The 9,900-nt window shown below is 47.8% G+C and overlaps 2 protein-coding genes across 2 annotated transcripts; both read left to right on the top strand.

Moving 5' to 3' along the window:
- The first annotated feature begins 3,535 nt into the window (after nucleotides 1–3,535).
- LOC139784062 (uncharacterized) lies at nucleotides 3,536–5,100 on the top strand. The gene is made up of 2 exons (XM_071723225.1): nucleotides 3,536–4,256; nucleotides 4,328–5,100. The coding sequence occupies exons 1-2, from the start codon at nucleotides 4,189–4,191 to the stop codon at nucleotides 4,899–4,901; spliced, it is 642 nt and encodes a 213-aa protein (XP_071579326.1). The 5' UTR covers nucleotides 3,536–4,188; the 3' UTR covers nucleotides 4,902–5,100.
- Nucleotides 5,101–6,396: 1,296 nt separating this feature from the next.
- LOC139784057 (uncharacterized) lies at nucleotides 6,397–9,681 on the top strand (the record flags this gene model as incomplete). The annotated part of the gene is made up of 3 exons (XM_071723221.1): nucleotides 6,397–8,284; nucleotides 8,368–8,841; nucleotides 9,244–9,681. Coding segments are annotated over exons 1-3 (2,800 nt in total), but the record flags the coding sequence as incomplete, so codon positions are not given.
- Between the last annotated feature and the right edge of the window lie 219 nt (nucleotides 9,682–9,900).

The raw sequence follows: 9,900 nt of genomic DNA, 5'->3' as shown, positions 1-9,900 counted from the left end.
TCGGTCATTATCGCACCGTTATTTTCGTCTTTCATTAAGCCCGGAACTTTTTTATGGCGAGGGGATACCGTACGCATTATCGACCGCGTAATCGCTTGTGTCAAATCTAATAATGTGGCGCTCATGGTGTCATACACATCTTCGCACTCGATGTGATAAATGAGACTGTCAGTATCGGTGTACGTGACTTTACACTTGTCGCGATACAACGGTAACATGTACTCGTGATGAAATTCGTACAAACATGTCTTGGATATATCGAGGGATGCACATACCCACGTAGATTGGTTTGTCGAACTTCACCTCGAGTTTTCGCATTTCTATTGCTACTAAATTCTCGAAAAGACGCTTCGGCTATGAAAATTTGGTTTCGCGATCAATGCCTCCGCGCCGTATCTACCCTCCCATGAGTCACGAGTCGCACGTCAACGTGATTGCGCACATTCTCCATGGTTTGCCAAACACAGCATTGTTCATCAATTGTATAAATTTTTCTCGAAATCATTCTGGCCAATGTTCTAAATTTCGTATTAAGTTCTATATAATCGCGAAGCCATGGAGATTGCGCGCATTTCAATATGCGGTGAATCTTTGATACGGAGACCGTGACGAGTACACTGCTGCAGGTTGCGATAATGTATTACATAACGTTTCTTATCGTATAATTTGCGAGGAGCTTGTCCTGCCGCTTACCGGGTGGTTTATCACGCGTCGGACAGAATGGTAGGTCAGTGTGCGCGTCGTGAAGATGTTGCGGATATTCCAAGTCGACTTCGAGAATGTAGCCTATCGTGGAATCCACCGCAACATCCATAACATTAAAATCGGTTTACGTCGTCGACCCATTGAAAATCTGCGTAAGGCAATGGTTGACACATTGCCCAGCCGTATAAGTTGTTTACGTCAAAATACATCAGATATGACGACGGTTTCGATGGATCGTACGACTGCATGTACTTGTTGTTGGCCAGCGCGTATCTGTTTGAACATTGACTCAAACCGCCGCGTATACCGCGTTCGATAACATGACCATGTCAATGTCGGTGAGCAATTCGAAATTGATACGCGTATGCTTCAACATAGCGTCCCACGTAAAACCTGGTAGAGTATAATAATATGCCGGATCGAGTCCATAACTCGCGACGCAGCTATCGCGAAAATTTTCAAAGATATCGGCCAACAGCAAGACATCGGTTTTGAGATATAAATCGCTGTAGTCACCGAGCGTTCGAATGGAGAACCGCTGCCAGACGTTGACGGCGTGCGCGTAATCGCTCTCGGATACGGTGTCACCTGTCAATGAACTATAAACGAGTCGCGCGGTGGTAAACACGAGTCCTCCAACTTTTCGACGCAGTCAATGTACTCATACGAAATACGCCTTTTCGTGTCAGCAAATCAAATTTTCTGCGGATATTTTACAAAATTCGCGTTGCAATATTCGCAGTTTATCCTTGCTTAGATAAGATGCCAATTTGTTGAGACTAGCGGTGAGAACTTGTACGAATCGATAAATCGCAATTTGACGCAAGTTTTCTTATCTTTATCTTCGGTGCTTTTAACGTTTTTGTAAATGAAATGTATTTCTCTTTGTAATGGGAGCAAAGTCTACATGTCCTTCGTACGCTGTTGCTATTTCCGTTATAATAAAATGTGCGTCGTAGCCAGATAAATTATGAAAAACTATGGGAATGCAATGCGAATCTTTGTAGTTCAGATTACAGTTTGAGTGCGCGGGACCTCTGTACTGACCGGTCAGATGACAATGATCGCGTACTCGCACGTCGTCTGGCTCGAACGGTTTTTCGCACACGTGACAGTGCGTTGCGCTGTTAAACTTTTCCCACTCGTCTCGCGTGAAATTCGCCATGGGTATATTAGTGGACAAGATTGTCTTTACGTCGTGAGCTAAACGTCTTAGCTCCTCGGCGAACCACGCGACGCAATCCTTATCGCGACGAAACCGATACATTGATAGCGAGTCGTCGTACGAGCAGCGCACGTAGTACCCTATGCTAAACACGCGATGATGTTGATATGTGTACCTGGACGTTTCCGGATCCGCTTCCATCTTCTCCAGGGTACATTCAAGGTCGGCGTATACGATAAACGGAACTCGTTCCTTCCTGCCGTGATTCTTGAAAGCCAACCACTTGTCGTTATCGCTCGGTAACTTGATCGCGCAGTCGTTCATCTCCTGACAGTCGACGGTGTGGGCTTCCAATTTCTCGCTGGAGCCGAAGTAGTGCAAGCATCTGTAAATAAAGAATTTTTTTTAAATATATTTTTACGTAAAAATTATTATTTATTAGGATGTATACTCACCGATCGCAAAAGTATTTTTGTGCTCTTTTTTGCTCAATTGCGAGCTCACGAGGCGGGACAGGTTCTTGATCCATGCAAAATGTCCCACGTTGTCGTCCTGCACGTACAGCAGATTTACATGCCTGCCCATCTTTCGACCAGTAACCCGTATTGGCAAGATCGCAAGTTCCTTGTTTTTTTTCTCGATACCGTACACGTTGATGGAGATGTCGTTGTGATCTTCAAACCGTTTAATTTGATCCAACGTCATTGGAAATTTAATGTTTGTAAGATTTAGCACCGACGTGTAATGAGGATACGACGATTGCAGATCTGCATGTCTTTGGGCTGGATGCAGAGCAGCCACCACTGACCATGCGAAACATGCATTGTCCATTGATCGCACGTTTATCACCGCTCTCTTCAATTTAATTTCTCGCGGTATTTCCACAAAACACCCCGCGTGCAATGGATTATATTTGTTTACGTTAACAGTCAAATTAAGTATACGCGACAACGCCCATCCGCTATCACGTTCCTGGAATTCCTCCAGCGATGCTAGGGTAGGCTCGATGACGTGTCGCTTGTACCACTCACACAGATCGGACTCACGAAAGAGTTCATAGTTTCTCGTAGCGATACTTTTATTCGCGCGTTTGTCACCCGCAACAAATTCACCATTAAACATTGTGTTTATTTTTACATTGTCATGTCGTTGCATGACGTTCCGCACATGAATGAGTACAATGTCTCTCGCATCTTTGAGAAATTGATGAGGGTCGATGTGTTTGGAATTTATTACCACACCGGTCAGTATACGACTTTCAAAGGCCGTATCTATCTCGCGCCATCTGAGTCCTGTCTCACTCGCACTGTATCCTGCACCCACATGCACGAAACGTTGACGTACCGAGTCTTTCAGACCTTCGAGTCGTGCGATACAGGCGACCAACGACTGTTTGAGACCGATCGATAATCGTGGCCGTTTAATTCGGCTTTGTTCTTCCAACGATTCGATAAACTCGTCGCATCGTTGCTCCCACGCGGCAAAGTCTTCCCTCGAATTTAAAAGGGTGGATTGCTCCAACAACTCTTGCTCCATGTTCCTCTTTCTGACACAATTTGTTGTACTCGCGACTTCCAGTCCTCGACTACTGAGCGTATCACCCAGATTCGTCAATTTATATTCTACTAATGATGCATCGTTTGCTTTTTTATCATATCTAATTTCATCTCAGCATCCGTACATTTACGCCTTCCGAAAAATCTACGATTTGCAGTTTTGCACGTGTGCGATGAAATCATTGCGAGACACGTATGTTCATGAAAACGATATCGCGCCATTGACTTTCGGTGATTTGATCTGTATCAATGCAGCAGCCGTACATCGGCGCTATTTGCAAAATTTGCAGTTTTGCACGTGTCCGATGAAATCATCGCGAGACATGTATGTTCTTGAAAACAATAACGCCCCATTGACTTATGTAAAATTGCAGAATTTGCAGTTTTGCACGTGTTCGATAAAATCATCGCGAGACACGTCGCGACATGTTCTTGAAAACAATATCGCGCAATTGACTTATGCGAAATTGCAAAATTTGCAGTTTTGCACGTGTTCGGTGAAATCATTGCGAGACACGTATGCTTTTGAAAATAAATCATATTTGATGCTATTGCCCGATGAGGTGATCTCATCACGAATGTTCTTGACAAAGATATCTCATTTAACATATATGTGGTGGTGGTCACCATGCAGCAGCAGCCGTACAATGGCGCTATTTGCAAGATTCGCATTTTTGTACGTATAAATAGTCTACGAGGATTCTAGAGCGCAGTCAAGAGTTTGATACGGTTCGAGTACGTCGCAAACAGCCTCCAGTTACGATGTACACTCATGGTGCGAACTACTACGTTCCGATTCAGGATGAAACGTGCGAGAAACAGCACAATGAGTAAGTACCGCTAATTTTCGTATATGCTTGTGCAAAAAAAAACTTTTATAAACATAATTGTATTTTTTCAGTTTTGATAAACCCCGCTACACGCCTCGTATTTTGGGAAGGAGATTTGCCTTGACATCGACAGCGTATAAATTTTTGGATGTCGGAATCAACGCGGGACCTATGTCCTCTGTGGATATACATATTGGTGATAACCGAGGCAATCGGATAATTCTGCCTCATGCAACGTGGGTGACATTCATCGAAAAACGTGCAGATATTCAGCGACTCGTGCAGTCATCGGCGCCATCATCGCTAGCGTTTCGAGATCTGGAACTCGTTAAAATACGTGACGCAGATATTGTAAAGTTGACATCGTGCGACACCAGCCTGTACATGAAACCGTCAACCGTACTCTTCCTGTTCGAACTAGAACATTGCGTCGAAAATGTATATTTTCAACTATGTCAAAATGTTCACGGCGTAAGTGAAAAATTTAAACAATTTGTAACAATTTTACGTCAAAATTGTATTACCGATAAATGTAATGCAGTTAGAAGCTTGCATGAAGTTTATGATAAAAATTCGCTAATAGATTGCGAACTGTTGGCGTATGCTGCCGATACTATTGTGTATAATGCGCTACATGATAAATAAATGCATATAATATGGTTAAAAAAAATTTTAATTATTTTTCCTTTTCATTTACCGTTCATCTCATTCCCTATCATTAGAATTAAGCTGTCTTCGTTTATCGTTTACTTAAATGTAATATTAAAAATTAAATATATATATTAAGATCTAAACTATTAAATATCGTCGGCGAAGAAAAGATATGCGATCGTGGGCGAGAACGCGAACGGGGCCGGGAGCGAAAGAGACGCGCGAACGGGGGACGGGGGCGCGAGAGAACATCTACGAGGGGGAGATAACGCGAGCGGGAGCGTGCCGTGTGACGTCACGCGGACCGACGCGGCCGTTGCACGCGGACTCCGCGGCGCGGCGAAAACGCGGTCGCCCCTCCCCGCGGCGCGGCGAAAAGGCAAACGAGGGTCCCCTCACCCCGCGGACCCCTCTCCCGCGGCGCCCGAAAACGCGAACGCGGGTCCCCTCACCCCGCGGACCCCTCTCCCGCGGCGCCCGAAAACGCGGTTCCCCCCTCCCCCGCCCGCGGCGCGCCAAACACCGCGGTTCCCCCTCCCCCGCCCGCGGCGCCCGAAAACGCGGTTCCCCCCTCCCCCGCCCGCGGCGCGGCAGACAACGCGGTTCCCCCCCTCCCCCTCCTCGCGGCGCCCGAAAACGCGGTACCCCCCCCCCCGCGGTATACCCCCCCCCGCGGTATACCCCCCCCCCGCGGTATACCCCCCCGCCCCTCACCCCCCCTCATTGCCCCTTGGTTAGAACCGGCCTAGCTTACCTACTCTCTAAACTCGACTCCTTAACATTGCGAGAATGGCAAATCCTTGACCGGGCAGGAACTTCCGACCTTCAAAAGCTCGCCAGTTTTATAACTCATCGTTGCCAAGTCCTCGAAGCTACGGCAAGTCAGGCGTTATTCCTACAAAGAACGGTAACGCGCGTTCAACAAACGGAAAGCAACGAGCAGCGTGCGTCGCGACGGTGAAATTCAAGTGTACTTACTGCAGCGGGGAGCATTCGAATATAATTGCAAGGACTTTTTAGCTCTCCCTGTCCCTCGTAGAAATTCGGAAATTCGCAGATTAAAGGCTTGCCTTAATTGTTTACGCTCTACGACTCATATCGCGAACAAGTGCCCATCAGGCAATTGTCGAGTCTGTAAGGCGAAACATAACACGCTATTGCATGAATCGTCGACTCCCGAGAAGCTCGATGGCGATCGGGAAAACAATCTGAAGCCGAGCTCAGCGACAACACCGACTGCGCTAGTGGCGCATGCGTCGCATCTTTCGGACGGCAAATACGTCATGCTATCCACGGCTGCCGTGTACGTCTACAATGATACGGGCGCGCGAAAACTTTGTCGTGTGTTGCTGGATTGCGGTTCTCAGGCTCTAACTTTGTATCTAAGAGCTTCGTATCTGCTCTCGGTCTAAAGCCGCGTTCATTAAACGTTTCAATCTCGGGGATAAACGGTGCTTTCACAAAGTCAACTCAGATCGTTCGATTGAAAATGTCATCGCGCATAAATTCGTATTCCTTCGACGTTGAATGCATCGTGACGGATCGAGTCACGGACAAGCTCCCTTCGTTCACTTTCAATCGCGGCGAATTTAATCTCCCGCGCAATCTACCTTTAGCCGACCCTCGCTTTCACGAGTCATCCGAAATCGACGCTCTGATTGGCGCGGAGCTATTTTGGGACCTGTTGTGCGTGGGACAAGTCAAATCATCCCAAGCGCATCCGACGCTGCAAAAGACGCGTCTGGGATGGATCCTGGCAGGCGGGTTAGGTAACCCGTCGAAACAAGATCTGAAAATACAAGCCTGCCATGCCACAGTAACCAACCTACAATTGCACGAAGAATTAACACGTTTTTGGCAACAGGAGGACATCTCTAACAGCACAGCCAATTACACCATCGAGGAAGCCATCTGCAAGAAACATTTCGCGGATAACGTGTTTCAAAACCGGTCCGGTAGATACGTTGTAAAGCTCCCGGTCAAGGAGCATGTGATGGCCAAAATCGGACAGTCTAGGAACATCGCAATGAAACGATTGCTAGCCATGGAAAGGCGTTTCAAACGTGATCCAAAATTAGAGGAGCAGTACGTGCGCTTCATGCAAGAGTACCTCACACTCGGCCACATGAAATCGGTAAACGAGCAACCTAACGATGATCCACCGGCCGTCTACCTGCCTCATCACAGCGTGGTCAAGATTACGGGGCAGTCTTCAAAAATACGCGTGGTTTTCGATGCATCCTGCAAAACCAATACTGGAGTGTCTCTAAACGACGCTCTCAGGGTGGGACCAGTCGTCCAGCCAGAGTTGATTTCCCTCCTGATTCGCTTCCGCTTCTTTCTATACGTCTTCGTGGCCGATATAATCAAGATGTATCGGCAGATTCTGGTCGACCCATCGCAGACACATCTTCAACGAATATTGTGGCGGAGCAGGCCCAATCACGACGTCAAGGCATACAAATCCCTGGTGGTCACCTACGGCACCGCAGCTGCCGCATATCTAGCCACGGAATGCCTGAATAATCTAGCCGAGAAAAACGCATCGAGATTCCCGGTGGGAGCGACCCACCTCGAGGAAGGTTGCTACGTGGACGACGTTGCGACCGGGACCGACACAAAGAAGGATCTAGAAATAGTTCGCCATCAAGTGGTGGAAATACTACGATTGGGAGCGTTCGAATTGAGCAAGTGGGCATCCAATTGCCCGGAATTATTAAAGGACGTCCAGGATCAGAACCACGAGCCAGTAGAAATTTGCAACGATGCAAACTCCCGCATTCTCGGAATGCAATGGGATCATATCAGCGATACATTTCAAGTTTCTCACGATACTCAGGAGAGACGCGGCATCGTCTCCAAACGCACGATATTATCCGGAGTTGCCAGGTTATTCGACCCCCTCTGTCTCCTCGGACCTGTCATCGTGGTCGCGAAACTCATCCTACAAGACCTGTGGAAATCAGGCAGCCATTGGGACGAGTCCGTACCACAAGACATCCACGCGCGTTGGTCAAGATTCGAGGAACAATTGTCGGTCTTAAAACAAGTACAAGTTCCGCGGTGCGTCAAGTTCGCCACGGACCCTCAGCTAATACAAATACACGGATTCTGCGACGCCAGCCAGCAAGCATACGGAGCCTGTATATACGTTCGGACGAAAGTCGGCAACGGTTACCGCATCGAGCTGCTTTGTTCAAAGTCCCGCGTGGCCCCACTCAAGGCCATATCGCTGGCAAGACTGGAGCTACAAGCGGCACTGTTATTGGCCGAATTGATGGATAAGGTCAGCATATCGATCGACATAACGCATTTCAAGAAGGTTCTTTGGTCCGACTCTACCATTACCCTATACTGGATAACCTCGCTTTCCGGAGGTGGGAGGTATTCGTTGCCAACCGAGTTGGTAAAATACAACGTTTAACTAAGATAGAAGATTGGAGGCACATTCCATCAACAGACAATCCCGCCGACATACTATCACGCGGACTCTATCCGCACGAACTCGCGGACGCAAGTTTATGGTGGCATGAACCCACCTTTCTACAATACGAAGAAGACCGCTGGCCAAGCAAGGACATCACTCGCCCAAGAGATGATCTTCCCGAAAGACGAGAAACAGCGGCAGCCGTCGTCATCAACAGCCCTTCGATCGTCGACGGATTAATCAAGAAGCACTCGAACTTGGGCAAGATATACCGCATCATAGCGTATTGTCTCAGGTTCTACAAGGCGCATCGGCCGACTCCGGCCACCGAATCCGTTTCTCACAACGAGATGTCGTACGCATTAGGCGTCGCGTGCAAGGCAGTGCAAAGAAGCTCATTCCCCGACGAATACAGAGCGTTGAGCAAAGGGAACTCGGTCAGCGCGTCCAGCAAGATACTTTTCCTGTCTCCCTTCATAGACGAAACCGGGCTAATCCGGATGGGGGGTAGATTAAAGAATTCCGAGTTAAAATTCGACGCGTGCCACCCCATATTATTACCTCGCGATTACGAGTTTACGAAACGTACGATAAGACAAGAACACGTGCGTAACATGCATGCCGGGACTCAGGCAACTATTGCCGCAGTCAGGCAGAGATTCTGGCTTTTATCACTTCGCTCAACCGCGCGAAAAATTATTCGAAGCTGCGTAACATGTTTCAGAGCTAAACCGAGCCAGTCAGAAGCCATAATGGGCTCGTTACCTTCTACTCGCGTTACCGTTTCAAGGCCATTCTCGCATTGTGGTGTTGACTATGCCGGACCCGTCATGGTAAAGGAAGGCAAGCGACGTAATGCCCGCTTTCATAAGGCGTACATCGCTATCTTCGTGTGTTTCTCCACAAAAGCCGTACACATCGAATTAGTGAGCGATCTCACATCGGAAAGCTTCCTTAGCGCACTCCGGCGTTTCATGTCCCAAAGAGGCAAACCCGCGTGCATGTATTCCGACAATGGAACTACGTTCGTCGGAGCGCATAAGCAGATCAAGGAATTCTACGACTTGATCAACGATAGTCAGGTGCGAAGCGATATAAACCAGTTTGTTCGCGAACAGGAGACCTCTTGGTCCTTCATCCCGCCTAACGCGCCGCACTTCGGCGGTCTATGGGAAGCCGCAGTAAAATCGGCCAAGTATCACATGGCTCGAATTATAGGCCAAGCGCATTTAACATTTGAAGAAATGCAGACGGTACTCTGCGAAGTGGAAGCAATCCTGAACTCGCGACCACTCACGCAACTAAGCGCCGACCCAAATGATCTCGCGTATCTTACAATTAGTCCCGGTAATTTTCTTGTCGGCACGGCTTTGAATAGTTTTCCTTGCCACGACCTACACGACATTAACGAAAATCGGCTTACGCGCTGACAAAGAGTAGAGCAAATAAGGCAACATTTTGGCGTAGATGGAGCGCCGTATACCTTAATTCCTGCAAGAACGAACTAAATGGAAGGCCAACAAGGGCATACAGTTAAAACGGAACAATTAGTGCTCATAAAACAGC

Source organism: Temnothorax nylanderi, unplaced genomic scaffold (genome assembly GCF_030848795.1).
Source record: "Temnothorax nylanderi isolate EJ_2023f unplaced genomic scaffold, tnyl_v1.0 TNYL_tig0579_pilon, whole genome shotgun sequence".
Lineage (NCBI taxonomy): Eukaryota > Metazoa > Arthropoda > Insecta > Hymenoptera > Formicidae > Temnothorax > Temnothorax nylanderi.
Note: the sequence above shows the minus strand (reverse complement) of the source record. Positions and strands in the feature narration are given on the sequence as shown.